The sequence below is a fragment of the Lampetra fluviatilis genome, chromosome 25 (assembly GCF_964198595.1).
Source record: "Lampetra fluviatilis chromosome 25, kcLamFluv1.1, whole genome shotgun sequence".
NCBI classification, from domain to species: domain Eukaryota; kingdom Metazoa; phylum Chordata; class Hyperoartia; order Petromyzontiformes; family Petromyzontidae; genus Lampetra; species Lampetra fluviatilis.
In genome coordinates, this window is record NC_136299.1 from 9883407 (window position 1) to 9901089 (window position 17683).

General features: G+C 52.3%; 1 protein-coding gene across 2 annotated transcripts; it reads right to left on the reverse strand.

Annotated features, from left to right (window-relative positions):
* Positions 1–1139: 1139 nt before the first annotated feature.
* On the reverse strand, positions 1140–16755 carry DDX24 (DEAD-box helicase 24). Of its 2 annotated transcripts, none has more exons than XM_078868233.1 (12): positions 16611–16755; positions 13598–14359; positions 12972–13214; positions 12522–12644; positions 11842–12183; positions 10644–10797; positions 9824–10080; positions 7899–8175; positions 6962–7037; positions 5222–5410; positions 4277–4406; positions 1140–3200 (listed from the first exon to the last, which is right to left on the reverse strand). In XM_078868233.1, the coding sequence occupies exons 2-12, from the start codon at positions 14352–14354 to the stop codon at positions 2878–2880; spliced, it is 2871 nt and encodes a 956-aa protein (XP_078724359.1). In that variant the 5' UTR covers positions 14355–14359; positions 16611–16755; the 3' UTR covers positions 1140–2877. The 2 variants fall into 2 exon arrangements, with proteins under 2 accessions (XP_078724359.1, XP_078724358.1); XM_078868232.1 differs by having other exon boundaries at positions 11842–12186.
* Positions 16756–17683: the final 928 nt, after the last annotated feature.

Here is a 17683-nt window from a genome sequence, read left to right on the forward strand (position 1 = left end):
AGAGGAACTTCTCAGGGACAAGGGAGACCCCCGGGGGGTGGGGGGGATGTGACACAGCCGGATTGTACTGCGGGAAGGAATGTTGGGTGGCATGTGTCTAAAAAAAAAATACCAATATCGTTTTTTTATATATATGAACAATAAAAAAAATGTTTCTTTACAAAATTTCACAGCCGTGTTGGTCCTTTGTGAAAGAAAATAAAAAATAAACTATCTCGAAATAATTAGTGGCGCTGCGTTTTGAATTTCTTTAACACGTGGCTGGCTTTCGCGACCAATATCATCCAGATCGCGTAAAAATGTGTCGTTAAACCCGCCACCACCCGACACAGCCAAGTAGTAAGGGTTGTCACGTCAACAGAACATGCCAAATCCCCCCCCCCCCCACTTTACGCAAGAGCGCAGAATCGTGGTCACCACATCTACGCCTCTATATATAAGGAACAAAACAGGCTGACTTCTCCACAAATCTGGCTGTCGCCTGATGAAGCTGGTTGTAATTACTGGCGAAACGTCGCACTCAGATTGTAAATGCTGTGGCTTGGCTCTCCAACACACCGGTTAGTGCTGTACTAGTACACTACACTATACACTACTATACACTAGTGCTGTACTAGTATACTACACTATACACTACACTATACACTACACACTAGTGCTGTACTTGTGACGAATTGGCACGTCCTGTTTACGTGACAACCCTTACTAGTTGGCTGTGTTGGGTGGTGGCGGGTTTAACGACACATTTTTACGCGATCTAACCACAGACAAATAATCCCTGGTGGGCAGTGTGGAACTGTTGCTCCTACCTTGTATAAACAACTTGGGAAATGAGACGATTGGGAAGCAGAACTCGAGGAATCGGGCAGCGCGAGGGGGGGGGGAAGGAGAAAGGAGCGTTTGACGGTGGCCTCGGCAGCCACTGGAGGCGCTGCATTCACATTCGTGAAAAAAAACTAAGTAAAAAAAGCCAAGTAAAAAAATTAAGTAAAAAAACTAGGTAAAAAAAAAATAAGTAAAAAAAACAAGTAAAAAAAAACCACCCTATCGGCCATCGTCACAATGACAAAACACCCCGGGGAAGAAAAGAAAACCCGTACATAAATTCATGTAAGAGAAAACAATTATATTTGCTCCACATTCAACAAACGTGTACGCGCGCCGAAATAAAACAATCGCCGCAAACGCCGGCTAACGGTGCGAAAACCAGCGTGAGAAATAACAATTGTGATCGTCTTACCTTCAGGGCCAATCATTTCGGTTGGGATCAAACAATGACTAGTCGCACGCGCAAGCACAACTGCCTTCGATCTCGTCACATCGAAATGAAACATGTGCTTCAGTCCACCAAACCATTATCGGTTTGCCCATCCCAACATTATCAAGCATGAATTGCTTGAGCAAGCAAACACTCTGGAACTGGTGGTTTCAACTTTCTGGGACTCATCGGCCGAAGTCTGGACTTGTTAAACAAATGCTGCCGTTCAACCAGACGTGACTGGCAGGCGTTTGTGAATGGCGCGATGGACGTGGTTCGACTTTTAAGGGCAATGGTTGGGAGTAAAAACGGTCGCGCGGTGCATTCGAATCCGCTTCTGTGGCCGTCTGGAACGCTCTCTTCCTTCCGATATTAGCAAAGCCTCCCCGGACCTCCGATTAGCTACGTACGATGCGCGAAAGACGTTCAACGTTTGTACAACACAACGCACGCGGCTCGCCGGTGACCAGTAGAGACCGCCATCGCCCTCTAGCGGCGAAAACACGGGCAACGCCTGCCGCTGTTCATCCCACGAACTTCCTCTTGAACGGGGGTGACAGATTAACGAAGAGGTTTTCCCTTCGTGGGAGTGTCAACAACGACCGTTTGCCTATTTTCGAACGGTCCGCCACCGTTTCCCTGCACCTCCGCCAACAGGGAAACCGTGGCCAGCATCACATCACCACAAAAGGGATTAATTAGCATCACGCAGCCATTTCAACTGCACTGTTCAACTTAAAAAATTTTTTTACCAGGTAAGGTCCCACCGAGCTATATATAGCTCTTTCACAGAAGCGACCTGGCTATCACAAATTATAGCTAAACAAAGTGGATTATCACGATCCACTGCCGGATAAGGGGGGCATCGTTGTGGGTTGGTCAAAGTAGGGGAGCGATATGGGCGCTGAGCACAGTAAAACAATGGATTTTGCTGCAACGCCCTCTGCTGAACACAACGAAGCCCCCAGCAGCAGCATACAGCACCTTGTTGTACACCGCGACCACCCACCCAGGCTCTCGGGATCGGACAAGATGGGGTGCATTCTGGGCGATTTGGACATGGGCTGAGACCATCGAGGGCAGATAAACTATTTAGCGACTTGGAACAACGCAAAGGTAGAAAGGGAGGCCAACACGGGGAAGTGAAATGCTTACATTTTAAAGTTTCCCACTCACACCACCCCCCCCTACCCAAATTACATTCTAAATTGTACAACTTGTATTATTGTTCTACTGGTATTATTGCACCATCGGTGTTATTGGGTTCTTGGTATTAGTGCGCTATTGTTATGATGCGCTGTGGTATTATTGGGCCATCGGTATTACTGGGCTTTCATATTACAGAACTATTGGTATTACTTTTACGATTGGTTTTATGTCACAAGGCAAAAACATTTCCCATTGGCAACTCGAGCAGCCAAGCTGCTGCTGTTGCACGCAACAGACGGCGTCACGAAGCAGCCTCTCTCGAGTTCCTTCTAAAAAAAACCTCTCGGTCCACGCGACCCCTTTCCATCGGACAGCTTCAACCGAGTCTCGAGTGTATTCCCCCGCTCACAGGAGGGGCTCCTTGCTCGGGGCGCTCACACCCGGGCAGGTCGACGCCACGTTCACGGCAGCTAGCAGCAGGGCTGCCGTTGATCCGCCAAACCCGCCCCCCCCCAGTGTCCGGGCGCCTGCGGCTTCTTTTTCTGCTTCTGCTTCCCCTTCGCCGGCTTCCTCCTGCCGACCCTCCCGTCGCGCAGCGCCGCGATGGCCGACGCCGGGACCCGTCCGTCCGCGGTGGCCGCGGGTGGCGTCGCCAGCGCCCCGAACTGCGTGGGGTAGCGCGTCTTGCTGGTGGCGCGGAACACGGGCTGCGCCAGCAGGTGCGCCAGCTGCTTCCTCAACGACTGCAGGCGCCACTGGCGCTGACGTTCGCTGTCCTCGGAGCGGGCGCCGCCTGCAGGAGAGGAGAAACGCGGCTGAGCTCAAGTCCAGCCCCGAGTCTCGGGCAGAGGTCGCAAACGGGTTTTGATTCCTTACCCATACCCGGCCGCACCAGGGTCGCAAATGGGTACCCGTACCCGTACCTGGCCGGGTACGGGTAACCGTTCCCTACCCGTACCCTACCCGAAATGAGTGACAAACGGTTACTCATCAGTGACTCACGGCCTACCCGTACCCGGCCGCACCAGGGTCGCAAACGGGTACCCGTACCCGGGTAGCCGGGTATCGGGTAGGGTACGGGTATCGGGTACCCGGTTGCGACCTCTGGTCTCGGGGGCTGAAGCCTGAAGTCGTCTGGGACGACGATTTTGTTGCACGGGATTCGCCTGAATTCACGACAACAGAATTTCGGCCGAGTGGAAGCAAGCCGGGGAGCCAAACGTGCCGCCACCAATATCGCCGCCGGAGGTGGAAGGAGCATTCCATTTCATACTTTCATCATAATCGAGGCGTTTTTGGGTTAGATCGCGTGAATATAAATGTGTTGTTAAACCCACCACCACCCGTCACGTGAACAGAACGTGCCAATTCGTTACGAGTACAGCACTAACCGGTGTGTTGGCGAGGAAATCCACAACGTTAACGAATTGTAAATGTTGTGGATTTGTGAAGATAAATGTGGTTAACGACACATTTATATTCACGCGATCTAACCCCAAAAAAACTATATTATGGATGATATTGGTTGCGAAAGCTTACGTGTTATTACTTTTAATCTGACGACGTAACATTCTTATCAGCAAGGCGGCCTTTTTACTCGTAGGTATTTCTGCGAAAGAACTGCTCAACTCGCGCGACAACGCGAGTGGCCGCGATGATAACAACAACGGCGACGACGATGGAAGTTTGTCCATCATCTCGAATCCTAGGGGTCAAATCCGACCCGACTCGAGTTGGCTCGACGCGTGACCTCTAGTCGGCTGCCCACGGAGGCGACGCGTGCGCGGTGGTCGCTCGAGCGAGCGGAGGATATCTCCACGGGGGCAGAGGAGCCACGTGATCGGGCGCTGTAACGGCGCGAGGGCTCACCCATGAGCATGTCGTCCTCCAGCTCGATGTCCATGGCGTCCGCCGCCTTCTGGAACCACGAGTTGTGATGCTGCGCGCGGCTGTGGTGGTACAGCTCCTTCTCGATGCCGCGTGCCAGCGCCACGCGGGCCTGCAGCGCGCACGCACGCGGAGAGGTCACGGGGTCACGGTCAGCAACGCGCGGAGCCATCGGCGGTGCGATCAACATCAGTCAGCGGGACCGCAAACAGCCAAACCATCAACCCGTGACACAATCATCACCGAAGACAACTATCCCCCGTTTGTGAGCACCTATGAAGGCCGGCACGGCAAACGAGGGGGTGGGTGGGCAGCACCACGCCCAGCAGCCTTCGTCTCCCAAGTGGCGATGTTTACACACTGCACCGGGTACTCATTTGAGGATGAGTCTACCTCAGGGAGGCCCAAAATCAGTTCAGATAATCAGCCCCGGTGTTGGCCCTGAGCGGGAATCGAACTCGAGTTGCCGAATTCATTGCGCAACATTGCAACATTACACTACCGCTCCCCCCATAACCATCACCAACATGATCAGTCCTGTCGCCACCACCACTACCATCATGTGCATAACTACTGCCAAGACTGCCATCAACGGCACAATCACTGCCATCAGAAACAAACAGCCTCCACCATAAACGTCACTACCAACACCACGACCGTCACCATGTCTCCCCCACCACCCTCGCCACGCTCACCACTACCCGCCCTCTCCCCAATCCCGATCACTCTCACCCCCATCAGCAACACTATGTCTGTATGTTACTGTACATAATCAGAGGCGCGGCGGAAGGATAAACTAAACACAGAAAGCAGTTCTAAAGAACTGAGTTTTCAATACAGATGATTTAAAAGTGTAACGAGAGCGTTCCAGGTGGTCACAGCCCCCCCCCCCCCCCACCGGCCACACCTCTGTTGTACGACGCTCACCTTGACGGCGGTGAGGTTGTGGGGGTCCACGGGGAAGCAGGGCAGCTCCTTGTCCCCGCGGAGCGTACGGCAGATCTTGCGGTAGGCCGGCACGTCGCCGGGGCCCACGAGGATGAGGCTGAGGCCCTCCCGCGTGGCGCGCGCCGTGCGCCCGCTCCGGTGCACGTACGTCTCGGACGTGCGCGGCAGCTGACGATGGAACCACGACGACGACCATCGCGGTGGTGGCCACGAAGGTGATGATGGTAACGATAATGGAAATAATGACGACGGTGACGAAGAAAACGACGGTGAAAATACGGGGAAAACCACGATGACAATAATGATAACAATAACAATGGCGACAGTGGCAAGATGGCGATGATGAGAACGATGAAGACAAAGATGACAATTGGGATGCGAAAAGACAAGGGAGGGGTGGGAGGAGGTGGCACAGACCATGCACTCAACATTAGCACGAGGTGTTTGAAGGCAGCCAAAAGATACATTTTGGATTCTTCGCGTTCAACATGATGGATGACTCAAACTCAAGAGGCAGAGCGAAGAGCGGCAAGACCGCCTGCGACCATTCAGGGTGACAGGAGGACGGTGAGAAGCACGCTGGATGCATTTGCACCACGGTGGCTAGGAGATGTTAACTACCTCGCCTGGTACGCAGGAGGTCGTGGGTTCGATCCCAACCCGGGAGCCTGTATATCTGAAGTTTGCACGCTCTTTTGCGTGAACTTTTTTCTGGGTCCTCCGGTTTTTCCCTCCACATATTCTTTGGTTCTTTCGGTAAAGTCACGTAGATAGAAACATTATAATAAAAATAAAGTGAATAAAAATAATGAAAATAATAAAAAACACTAATGTAGACTGTAGCCTGGTTCTAAATCGGAGTGAGTATACTGGCAATCTATAATGTAGACTGTAGCCTGGTTATTAAGTTTGGTGAGTGTACTTGTAGTCTATAATGCAGATTGTAGCAATGGTTATTAAGCTGGGTGAGTAAAGTATTCTCTTGTGTGTTTAGAGAATTCGGCTGCGATAAATGTTCACGTGATGAACCACTTTCGTTGAGCTATCATTTGTGACCAGGTCGCTTCTGAGAGCTACATAGCTCAGTGGGCCTTGCCTGGTATAAGTATAACCCGTAAAAACAAAGTTTTTCACTATAAATCCTTTATATGCGTGGCAGCGAACTTAATATAAAGGATTTAAAAATATATTTGCCTGTGGAGGATGCGGGGATCGATCCCGCGACCTTTGGCATGGGAAGCGAGGGCGCTACCAACTGCGCTACTCCGCCACGGCCTGTGGAGGGGTTACGCTCTGGGCTCTTATACTGTGACGTTCAGCCAAAGCGATGAATGAGTTCTTTTTGAATATATGTAAAATATTTTTTTTTTGCCTAAAAAGTGTAAAATTTTGGGAATTTTTCACGAACATTAATTGTCTGGCACAACGAGTCTGTGTGGAAAATGTCAGCTCGATTGGATCACGGGAAGTGGGTTAAAAACGACCGAAAGATTTGCACGGTCGTAAGCAAGCAAGTACGCAAGCAAGCAAGCACGAAAGCAAGCAAGCATGCAAACTTAATATAAAGGATTTAAAAATAGAAAAAAATGGTTTATAGTTTGATTTGCAAACAGAAATGCGTTTTCATCACGATCAGCAGTCGTGAGCGGTGGTCTATTCGCTGCTGCGTGAAATCCGCCCCAAGTGGACGTGGACGGACGGACGGGCAGCGCCGCGCACCTGGTAGTGGATGACGTTTTCCACGTTCGGGATGTCCAACCCACGGGCCGCGACGTCTGTGGTCAGCAGCACGCAGCTGCAAACGAGAACGCACTTAGTACGTGGGGGAAAAAATACCACAAAGATCCCCCCGTACAGCCTTAACAGGCTGTTGGGGCAAGTGCTGTTCACGAGGACACACATCATGCATCGTTTGGACGATGCCACCACATCACCACCTTCGTCATCATAGGCCGTGATCTATCCGCTGCTGGATTTGCCACCCGAGGGCACGCGAATCGAACTTAAATCCTCGTCAAGCGAAAATAGAGTTTCACGTGGGCATCGCCGGACGCAGAGGCATCGAGAGAAAAATCGCAGAATTTCCCATAAGGAAATCCCGCAGGAGGCTTTCACGGCGCCACACACGGCACAAGGTGGTGCACGGCTCATGGCTTGGGATTCGCGACGAAGTCTTCGTTTCAACCACCACCAACACTGTCACATCGCCACCACCACCACCACCACCATTTTCTGCACTTCCGAAAAGCACGTTTTGGCTACGTACGGTTCGAACAAAGTTCAACATAGTACATCACCACTGCCGCCACTACCACCACCACTTCTATAAAGAGCAACAACAACCGCCATTCGCCACTAAGTGGCGGTGACGACACCACGGCATCTGTGCCAGGCTACGTGCACATTAAGGCCACGTGACGCATCGAACGCCCACCGGCAGGAGGTCACAGGGCAGACCCAGCAGATGCCACGGCCCGACTGACCAAGATGACCAAGCCCGACGCACCACCCGCGCCCCCTACAGCGCCATCTTGCTGCGCATCTAACCGCCCGGCGCTCCACCATCGCCACCGACCAACCGCACGACCACCGCCACTACTACCTACCCCACCGCCGGTGTTGCCCCCCCGCCCCCCCCCGCCCTCCCGCGTCTCACCTCTGTCGCTCGGCGAACCTCTCGAGGTTCTTGAGCCGCTGCTTCTGGTGCATGTTGGCGTGCAGCGGCAGCGCCTCGCAGGCGAGGGCGCCCAGCAGCCCGGCGAGGCGCTTCACGCACTCGATGCTGTTGGCGAACACCATGGTGCGACCCGGGTGGCGCAGCAGGAAGTAGTAGAGGTAGTGGTCCTTGTCGTCGGTGTCGCAGTGCACGCGCGACTCCATCAGCGTCTCCGCCGTCGCCTCGCGCCGCGTCAGGTCCACCACCTTCGGCTTGCCTGGGGTCAGGGGGTAAGGGTTGTGTGTTTGGGGGTAAGGGTTAGGTGTTAGGGGGTAAGGGTTAAGAGTTAGGTGGTAGGGGTAAGGGTCGTGTGTTAGGGGTAAGGGTTAGGAGTAAGGGTTATGGGAAAAGGTTATGTGTTAGCAGTAAGGGGTTAGGGGTAATGGTTAGGTGCTAGGGGTAATGGTTAGTTGCTAGGGGTAATGGTTAGGTGCTAGGGGTAATGGTTAGGTGCTAGGGGTAATGGTTAGTTGCTAGGGGTAATGGTTAGTTGCTAGGGGTAATGGTTAGTTGCTAGGGGTAATGGTTACGTGCTAGGGGTAATGGTTAGTTGCTAGGGGTAATGGTTAGGTGCTAGGGGTAATGGTTAGGTGCTAGGGGTAATGGTTAGTTGCTAGGGGTAATGGTTAGGTGCTAGGGGTAATGGTTAGTTGCTAGGGGTAATGGTTAGGTGCTAGGGGTAATGGTTAGGTGCTAGGGGTAAGTGTTAGTTGCTAGGGGTAATGGTTAGTTGCTAGGGGTAATGGTTAGTTGCTAGGGGTAATTGTTAGTTGCTAGGGGTAATGGTTAGGTGCTAGGGGTAATGGTTAGGTGCTAGCGGTAATGGTCATGTGCTAGGGGTAATGGTCATGTGCTAGGGGTAATGGTTAGGTGCTAGGGGTAATGGTCATGTGCTAGGGGTAATGGTTAGGTGCTAGGGGTAATGGTTAGGTGCTAGGGGTAATGGTTAGGTGCTAGGGGTAATGGTTAGGTGCTAGGGGTAATGGTTAGGTGCTAGGGGTAATGGTTATGTGCTAGGGGTAATGGTTAGGTGCTAGGGGTAATGGTTATGTGCTAGGGGTAATGGTCATGTGCTAGGGGTAATGGTTATGTGCTAGGGGTAATGGTTAGGTGCTAGGGGTAATGGTCATGTGCTAGGGGTAATGGTTAGGTGCTAGGGGTAATGGTTATGTGCTAGCGGTAATGGTTAGGTGCTAGGGGTAATGGTTATGTGCTAGGGGTAATGGTCATGTGCTAGGGGTAATGGTCATGTGCTAGGGGTAATGGTTAGGTGCTAGGGGTAATGGTTAGGTGCTAGGGGTAATGGTTAGGTGCTAGCGGTAATGGTCATGTGCTAGCAGTAATGGTTATGTGCTAGCAGTAATGGTTATGTGCTAGGGGTAATGGTCATGTGCTAGGGGTAATGGTCATGTGCTAGCAGTAATGGTTATGTGCTAGGGGTAATGGTCATGTGCTAGGGGTAATGGTCATGTGCTAGCGGTAATGGTCATGTGCTAGGGGTAATGGTTAGGTGCTAGGGGTAATGGTTAGTTGCTAGGGGTAATGGTTAGTTGCTAGGGGTAATGGTTAGGTGCTAGGGGTAATGGTTAGTTGCTAGGGGTAATGGTTAGGTGCTAGCGGTAATGGTCATGTGCTAGGGGTAATGGTTAGGTGCTAGGGGTAATGGTCATGTGCTAGCGGTAATGGTCATGTGCTAGGGGTAATGGTTAGGTGCTAGCGGTAATGGTCATGTGCTAGGGGTAATGGTCAGGTGCTAGGGGTAATGGTTACGTGCTAGGGGTAATGGTTAGTTGCTAGGGGTAATGGTCATGTGCTAGGGGTAATGGTTACGTGCCAAGTGTAAAGTGTTAGGGCTGAGGTGTCACCTCGGATGCCGATGCGCTGAATCAGCATCTCGAGCTTCCCGCCGGCGTCTTGCTGCGACGGCGCCGCCTGCTTCTTGCCCTTCTTGAAGGGCAGCGGCCGCTTCCCGGCGGCGCCGGCGAGCGTCAGCGTCGCCGAGAACACGAAGGTCTGGCGGCGCGCGTTGAACTCCGTGCCGGCGAGCAGCTCCAGCAGTTGAGAGAGCTCGGCAAAGTGACCGCGCTCCACCATGCGGTCGGCCTCGTCCACCACCAGGCACCTGGCAGTGCGCGGGGGAGCCGGCGGCGTAGCGGTTAGCGCGCTGCGCTGACGGAACCCGGCGATCCCGAGTTCGATTCCCGCTCGCGGACGACAACCAGACTCAGCCTCAAATGAGTACCTGGTGCAGTGTGTAAACGTCGCCACTGGGGAGACAAAGGTGGTTGCGGCGTGGTGCTGGCCACCCACCCCCTCGTGTGCCGTGCCGGTCTTCATAGGTGCTACTGGCTAACAGCACTTGCCCCAACATTCTGTGAAGGCTATACGGGGGATCTTTGTCCATGTGCGCGTGGGTGTAAATGGTGAGCGGTAGTGTAGCGGTTGGCGCGCAGTGCTACGAACCCTGCGACTCGAGTTCTTTGTGGTGTAGTAGGTGAGCGTGGGGGAGGGTAGAGTTATTGGAGTGGCGGGACGAGGGGGTAATCCGAGTGACGTGGGTGGAGTTGGTAAGGCTGGTGCGGTTACTGTGGGCGGTGCAGGTAAACCGCGATGCTACAGGTGTCACAGGTGGCTCGGTTGACAGAGTTAACACAGTCATCCCCCCCCCGCCCCGCTGGTGCTCACCTGAGCGAGCGCATGTGGGTGAGGTGCGGGTGCCCCTCGCGGATGAGCTCCCAGAGGCGCCCGGGCGTGGCCACCACCACCTCCGGGTGACGGCTCAGCACTCGCTGCTGCTTCTGCTGGGCCATGCCGCCCACCACCACGGCCGTGCAGATCCCTGGGGGGGCATGGCGCCACACGCAGTGGGGGGTATGACGGGGGGCATAATGTTGATTAGATGCGGTTCGCGCGCCGTTCAACACGTTACCACGCAGTGCCATAATCAGTACGGCCGTTATATATTGCAGCTTTCATTGCAATTCGATGAATGTCAACAATTTTTACCACTCTCAGATGGACAAAATAAATACGCAAAAAACAAATGACATCTCGCTGCGTTTCAATGCGCCGCTGTGTAAGGGCGCCACCGCCGGCCTCGGCCGCGCAATACGTCTGCCATCCAGTGGCAAGAGCTGGAGAAGAAGAAATATCTGACGCGAATACCAGGGTTATGGCCCTGTTCATTCCGGCTTCCACGTCCAATGTTGTGATTCAGAATTCGTTTATTTTGAATTAGATCGTCGCGTAGGATCCAATGCCGATTTTCAACGATAACCTCTTGGCACCCCGCAGACCCTAAAAAAAAGTCAGAATCTTTTTCCTTACTTTTCAAATCAATCGGCACATCTGCCCACACGCGACAAACTTTGATTGGCCTTGTCTGGTGGCAGAAAGTATAGCTAAACATTGGCACTATCCCTCCCGGACGATCTAACCCAAAAAGTTATTAATGATAATTTTTATGTTTTTATCGTGGTATCAAGAGACCTGTACAACGCGCAGGGACAGAAAAACGTGGTGCGAGGGAGGACTCAAAGCCATACTTACATCGGTGGGGGGGGGGGGCCGGTGATGTTATCTCCACAGAGTGCTTCAAAAAACTTTAACACTTACATGGGACTATCATTTTTAATGGAATAAAAACGAGTAATACACTGTAACATGATAACAAATGCATGTCAATAACTTCAAAAGAGTCTCCACTTGTTCACCATCATTGTCAGCACGTGCCTGGAATCTTCTCCAGGTGGTCTCCAGAGCCCAGAGGCACATTTCCCGTGGCATTGTTGTAAATTCTCGCAAGTGTTCACATGTTTATTTTTAAGCACCCTGTATATAGGTTTTATCTTTTTTTACCTCCAACGTGATCAGGCGAGCGTACCTGTGTGCCGTGCCGCGGCGTCCAGGTGCTGCTTCACCTGCACCGCCAGCTCCCTCGTGGGCGTCACCACGAGACCGAGCAGCGGCTTCCGTGGCTGCCAGGCCTCGCGCTTCGAGGTGACGGCCCCCGGCGCGCCAGAGTCCGAGGTCGGGTCGAAGTCGAGGGGGATGTCGTCGACGACGCGGACGCAGCCTCGGCCCTGCGAGTCGAGCACGCCCGTCTCCGGGCCGAAGGCAGCGTCGTCGTCGTCGTCAACGTCGTCGTCGTCGTCAGCAACGTCGTTGTTGTCGTCGGCAACGTCGTTGTTGTCGTCGGCAACGTTGTCGTCTTCTGCGACTTGGTCTCCTTGGGGATGAAGAAGTTGGTTAGAATTTTCCCGAGATATTAAATCTGGGGCGCTTTGGAAGCATGGTCAAGTGAAGTCAATAGACTTATTCCAGCAGAATTGTAATAAAAATATAAAACATTCGGTTACCGAGTACAGAACCAAAGGCTTAAAGCGCCAAGCGGCCAGCAACAAAGAGCACTCCTGAAGGTGTCAACGATGGGATTGAACAATTTTCTCGAATTTGCACGAGATGCTTCGTTACAATACGAACTCAATATGAACGCAGGCATTTAGATATATGACATCACAGGCGACCTCCAGTCACCCGTCTCTCCCTCTCTCTGCGGGTTACCTTCGTGCGAGTTGCCCGTCTCTCCCTCGGCGCCGTCGTCTGCCTGCTCCGCCTCGCGGCTCTCCCTCCACTCAAGGATTCGCTGGATCATGGGAATTCCGAAGGCGAGGGTTTTGCCGCTGCCTGGGGAGAGAGGAAGATGAGGCTGCAGCGCGAGCGGCGGAAACCCCCCCTCCCCACTCTCACACAACGAGCAACGGCGCACACAAAAACAAAGATCCCACCCTCCGACCCCGAAAGCCTTCAACAGGTTGTCGGGGCAAGTACGTTTGTAGAACGTCTTTCGCACCGTACACAGCCATCCACGCGAATCGGAGATACGGAGGAAGGGTGACAAAATAAGCACAAAAAAGCAGTTTTACAGAAATGGGTTTACCGATCTAGATTCAACCCGCGCACGAGCGCGTGCGTGTTCAACGTGCGCACACACAAACACGCGCAATTGCGCACCAGTCTCAGCGGCCCCCAGCACGTCGCGCCGGTCCCGGATGGCTGCGGGCAGCACGAGCGCCTGGATGGCGGTGGGCGCCGTGTAACCCATCTCGGCGAGCGCGCACAGCACGGGCTCCGGCACGTAGAGGCCCTCCCACGCGGACACGTCGGCGGCGACGCCCCCCTCCAGCGCCTCGCCGTCCAGCGCGACGGTCGTCCACGGGCGCTTCTTGGCGCCGCTCGTCGCCTTCTTGGGGCCGCCTGCGACGAAGGAGAAAGAGGAGGTAGGGGAGGGCGGAGACGGCCCGGTACAAAGTTTTACTCCGCGCATACATTTGTTCAATTCCATCTCGGAGAATTTAAGTTACAGGCATGACCGTCATGTGAAGGTGGTGGGAAGGTGCTGCCCACGACCGTGTGGACCAGAGGCCACTTAGAAGAGATCTTCAGAGGAAGCTCTGTCCGTATCCACTGCTGTTGGACGCTCTTTATCATGACAGGAGATCCGATTGCATGTTAAGTTTCACGAGGTGATACGGAAAAGCGGAATCGGGATAAAATAGAAGGAAATTCCAGTTAACTTTTTTACAAAACCAATGAAGGCGACACCAGAGTTCTGCCAAGACAAACGAAACGGCCACTACCTTCGCTCGCCGGCGCTTGCTTTGCGGCACCCTCCACGATCTTCTTCTTCTTCTTTTTCTTCTCGTTCTTCTTCAACTTCTTGCCGCTTCCGCTGGTGCCGCCCTCATCCTTCTCTTCGCCACCCAGGGGCTCCATCTCCTCGATGGCCTCATCACCGTCGTTGCCCTCATCGTCGTCGCCCGCGTCGTACCCAACGTCCACGCCGGACTCGGCCGCCTCCTTCTCCAAAGCGGCTTCCAACTCCATCCACTTCTTTTTTTTCTTACTCGATTTCTTCGTCTTTTTGTTCCCCTCCTCCTCCTTCTTATTCTTCTTCTTCCTGGCCTCTTTACGAATCGCGGCGGCGTCGGCGTCGTCGTCGCCGCCGCCGGCGGTGCCGTCATCATCCGCCGATTCGGCCGGCTCAGAGTCCGTGTCCTTTCTCGGTTTCTTAGCCGGGCTCGGTCGGGCCGCAGCACCTGCCGCCGCCGCCTCCGCCGCCGCCTTGCGCTTGTTCCTCTGGTCCTCCTTCTCGATCGCCTCGGGCCGCACCATCGTGTAGTCGTGCAGCTCCTCCATGCACACGAAGCCGTCCAGGTCGCCGCTCGCCAGGAACTCGGGGTCAAGGGTCACTTGCTGCCACTGCCCGACGACGCGCACGCCGCGGCTCTGTCCGCGGAAGAGGCCGCCGCCTCCTCCTCCTCGTCCACCGCGGCCGCCTCTTCCGCCGCGGCCGCCACCCCCGCCACGGCCGCCACGGCCGCCACCGCCCCTCATCGCGCCTGGGGAACGGACGAGCAGAGTGAGCGGCACCCGTCAATTTATATATATTTTTTTGTAATCGCGGTCGCCAAGCGCAGGCCCAAGGCCGATAACGCCACACAGCTAACGACAAACAGCACCGCCAGAGGTGTAAATAGTCGAGAGTTAATACGTTTGTCGAATTGAGCGAGGTTGGGGGAATTTTGGAAAAAAGAATCACGGGAGGGAAGTTGAAAGTGGAGAAGAGCAAGGGCAGAGGCGGTAGAGAAGTGTCATCACCTGCAGTGTGGCGAGTAGGTTAGTGTGCGTGGGTGAGCGTGTGAGTAGGTTGATTAGTGGATGAATGAGTGGGTAGCTGTGTGCTTGAGCGTGTTGTTGTGAGCTGCAGTGTTGCTGGTGGGTGGAACGCAGCGTGGATGAGGAAACAGTCAGCCTCAACGTGGGTGGAGGAATTAGTTCGTGGAAAGTGACTGTGGTAGTGGCGACACTGCTTTAAAAAAAAATCACACGTGGTAATCCTAGTTGTTTCTCGAACTTTCAGTTACGACAATCTCAGATAAACATCTTCACCAATCAGGTGCGTGCAGTATGCTGCGTGTTAAATGTAAAGTTGCATTGTGGGGATGTCGCTCTTACTGCATTGAGAAATTTTAATGTACCGCCGTCACTTCTACAGGACCGTAACATCAACAACTCAAGAGACGGCCTTATTAGAGGTATTGGAAATGTTGTGGGTTATTTTTAACTCTACGACTTGCATCTCTGTTTTTTTATGTTCCGATTTGAAACCTCATATTAGGTGTTCTAGTTCAGAATTCATAAACTGTGTTATGGATTAATGCATGTATCTGTGAGGAGCTTTGAGTAGGTAACCCCTGATATTGGTCTAGGGCAGGGGTCGGCAACCTACGGCTCCGGAGCCGCATGCGGCTCTTTGCGGGCTGCTTCTTGACGATATGTACGTGTGTACAGTATGTACTCAGATGCATTGCGGCTCTTGAAATACTGAATTTTGTACCGAATTGGAAAGAAATGGCTCTTCTTGTTATTTTGGTTGCCGACCCCTGGTCTAGGGGTTTTCTCCCCACACCGATGCCAAACACAGATGAATGGAATTGGTCAAACATCCCAATGCAGCAGAGCCATGGACAAACTGTAAAACTTTATAAATGCATTTTCTGTAGTTTACAATTCAGATAAATGTAATTAATTTGTTAGTTGTGGAAGTAAAACTCCGCCTGCGCTGCAGGGCCCTTCTGAATAACTCGATAAATAAATCACATTATAAGCACCACCTAGAGCTCTCGTTCGAACACAATGCTTCACACTTAACAATTTGCTAACCACGGGCTTATAGGTTACAACCACTAATCGCACACACGACTCTTATCGATTAAACCCGCTTGGCTACATCACGACGTGTTCGTTCGACGTATATCCTGGTCTCGGCCATGGCAATGTGGAGCTTCCATCGTCAATGGGGATAAGCGCCCCCACCAATACTCGCTTGATCATGGAGACAATTTCACTTGAGCTGTAGCTTATAGGTTCACCCACCTTCCCAGGTCCTATTATATTGTAAAAGTACCGTATAGGTCAGGGGTCGGCAACCTACGGCTCCGGAGCCGCATGCGGCTCTTTATGGGCTGCTTCTTGACGATATGTACGTATGTACAGTATGTACTCAGATGCATTGCGGCTCTTGAAATACTGAATTTTGTACCGAATTGGAAAAAAATGGCTCTTCTTGTTATTTTGGTTGCCGACCCCTGGTCTAGGTGAAGTTCACAATTCACCTACTGACTCCGATTCCCGTTAGATTCGCCGCTAAGATGTACGGAAATAAGTTCACACATCCCAACTTCCAAGGAGGTTAACCGCTGATCTTTAGAGTTATAGGCTCGCATACTGCCCTGGGTTCTGGGTAGACTCACTTCCGAGCTGTAAAAGTTCAAACACCGCCCCCTGTTAACAGGAGTTTATCCCCTCGTGCGAGGTGTACCAATACCGGTTCGCGTAGTGCCCCGGGTCCGAAATGAACTTGACCACCGATACATATTACATTCACCACTATGGTCACACACACGCGCGCGGCTTCTCGTTATGTCCACCTCTCGGCTGTACAAAATGCAAGTTCCCCCACACTGTACCCGGTTCTCATTAGGCTCAGCTCTCCTCTGAGCTGCACGTGTATAGGTGTACACGCGACCCCAAAGCTTGCGGGCGCGTGAGTTGTGTTCCCCAGCATCGTACCTTCGCGGTGAACCTTACCTTGGTAGGAGGTTGGAGGTCGGGAAGTCGGGTATATAATAATAATAATAAAGGGACTCAAACGCAACGTTTAAATGAGAAACGCGTCTGCCGAGCAAAGGCTACACGAGACGCACACGTGTTGCCCTGCGCGCAGCCATGACAGTGGGCGGGCTTAGCCAAAGACGACGCGCCTCATTGGTCGAGACGTGCGCCCGCGTGGTCCGACCCGGCCGAGGATCTTAGCTCGCTTCCGATTGGTCGGCGTAACTGACGTCACTCGAGTGAGGTAGGCGTGGTTTGGATATCGTGGGGTGAGGCTGAGTCACTAGGGGCACGCCCAGTGCATTTGGTATGTGACCAGAATAGTGAAGTATGGTCAAACAAACCCTCGCGAACCCGCTACAACCCCACTTCGTATACTTATGTCTTACTGATGACAATACTATATTCTATCATTAAAATTAAAAAAAATATTTTATCAATCTTTTAACACGCTTTCTATTAACTCACTCTGTTGTTGTTTGTCGTATCCTCAAATATTGTAACTCAATTTTAACCCACTTCCCAATGTGGTATCGACTGCAAACTTGGTAGACTTATGGCATACTGATGACAATACTATATTCTATCATTAAAAATTAAATATATATTTGTAAACATAATTTTTTATATGTTATGTTTCGGCTTGGGTCTAATTGTCCACGCTCAAATGACGTTGGCTGTAAATGACCATGGCCCCTTACGTTGTGGCAAGCCTCTGGGCCACTTTCTGAAGTCGTGGAGTTCTGCCATTACTCATGCGGTACATTCCATTAAAGCGTGTTTTTTAAAAAGTATTTTTAAATATTACTTATGTTTACTTCGGGTGCCCCCCCCCCCCACCCTTGCACTAGGGCATACCGGACCGCTCTACACGCGACAAAAAATTGTTTTAATTGATAAATAAATATACGTGGTAATTAAAACAATTGATTTAATTGATACATAAATGTCATTTTAATAATTGGTTGAAATAGCTTAAAAGACAAGAGTTAAAAATGCAATATTTTGTTTTTAGACAAATAAAAACCTTCAACAATAAAGGGGGTGAG

Coding starts and splice junctions, on each gene's coding strand:
- DDX24 (XM_078868232.1), bottom strand. CDS start 14,354: ATGAGGGGCGGTGGCGGCCGTGGCGGCCGTGGCGGGGGTGGCGGCCGC. Junction 12,187..12,521: donor GACGGGCAACTCGCACGAAG/GTAACCCGCAGA, acceptor TTCATCCCCAAG/GAGACCAAGTCGCAGAAGAC. Junction 8,176..9,823: donor TCAGCGCATCGGCATCCGAG/GTGACACCTCAG, acceptor CCCTGACCCCAG/GCAAGCCGAAGGTGGTGGAC.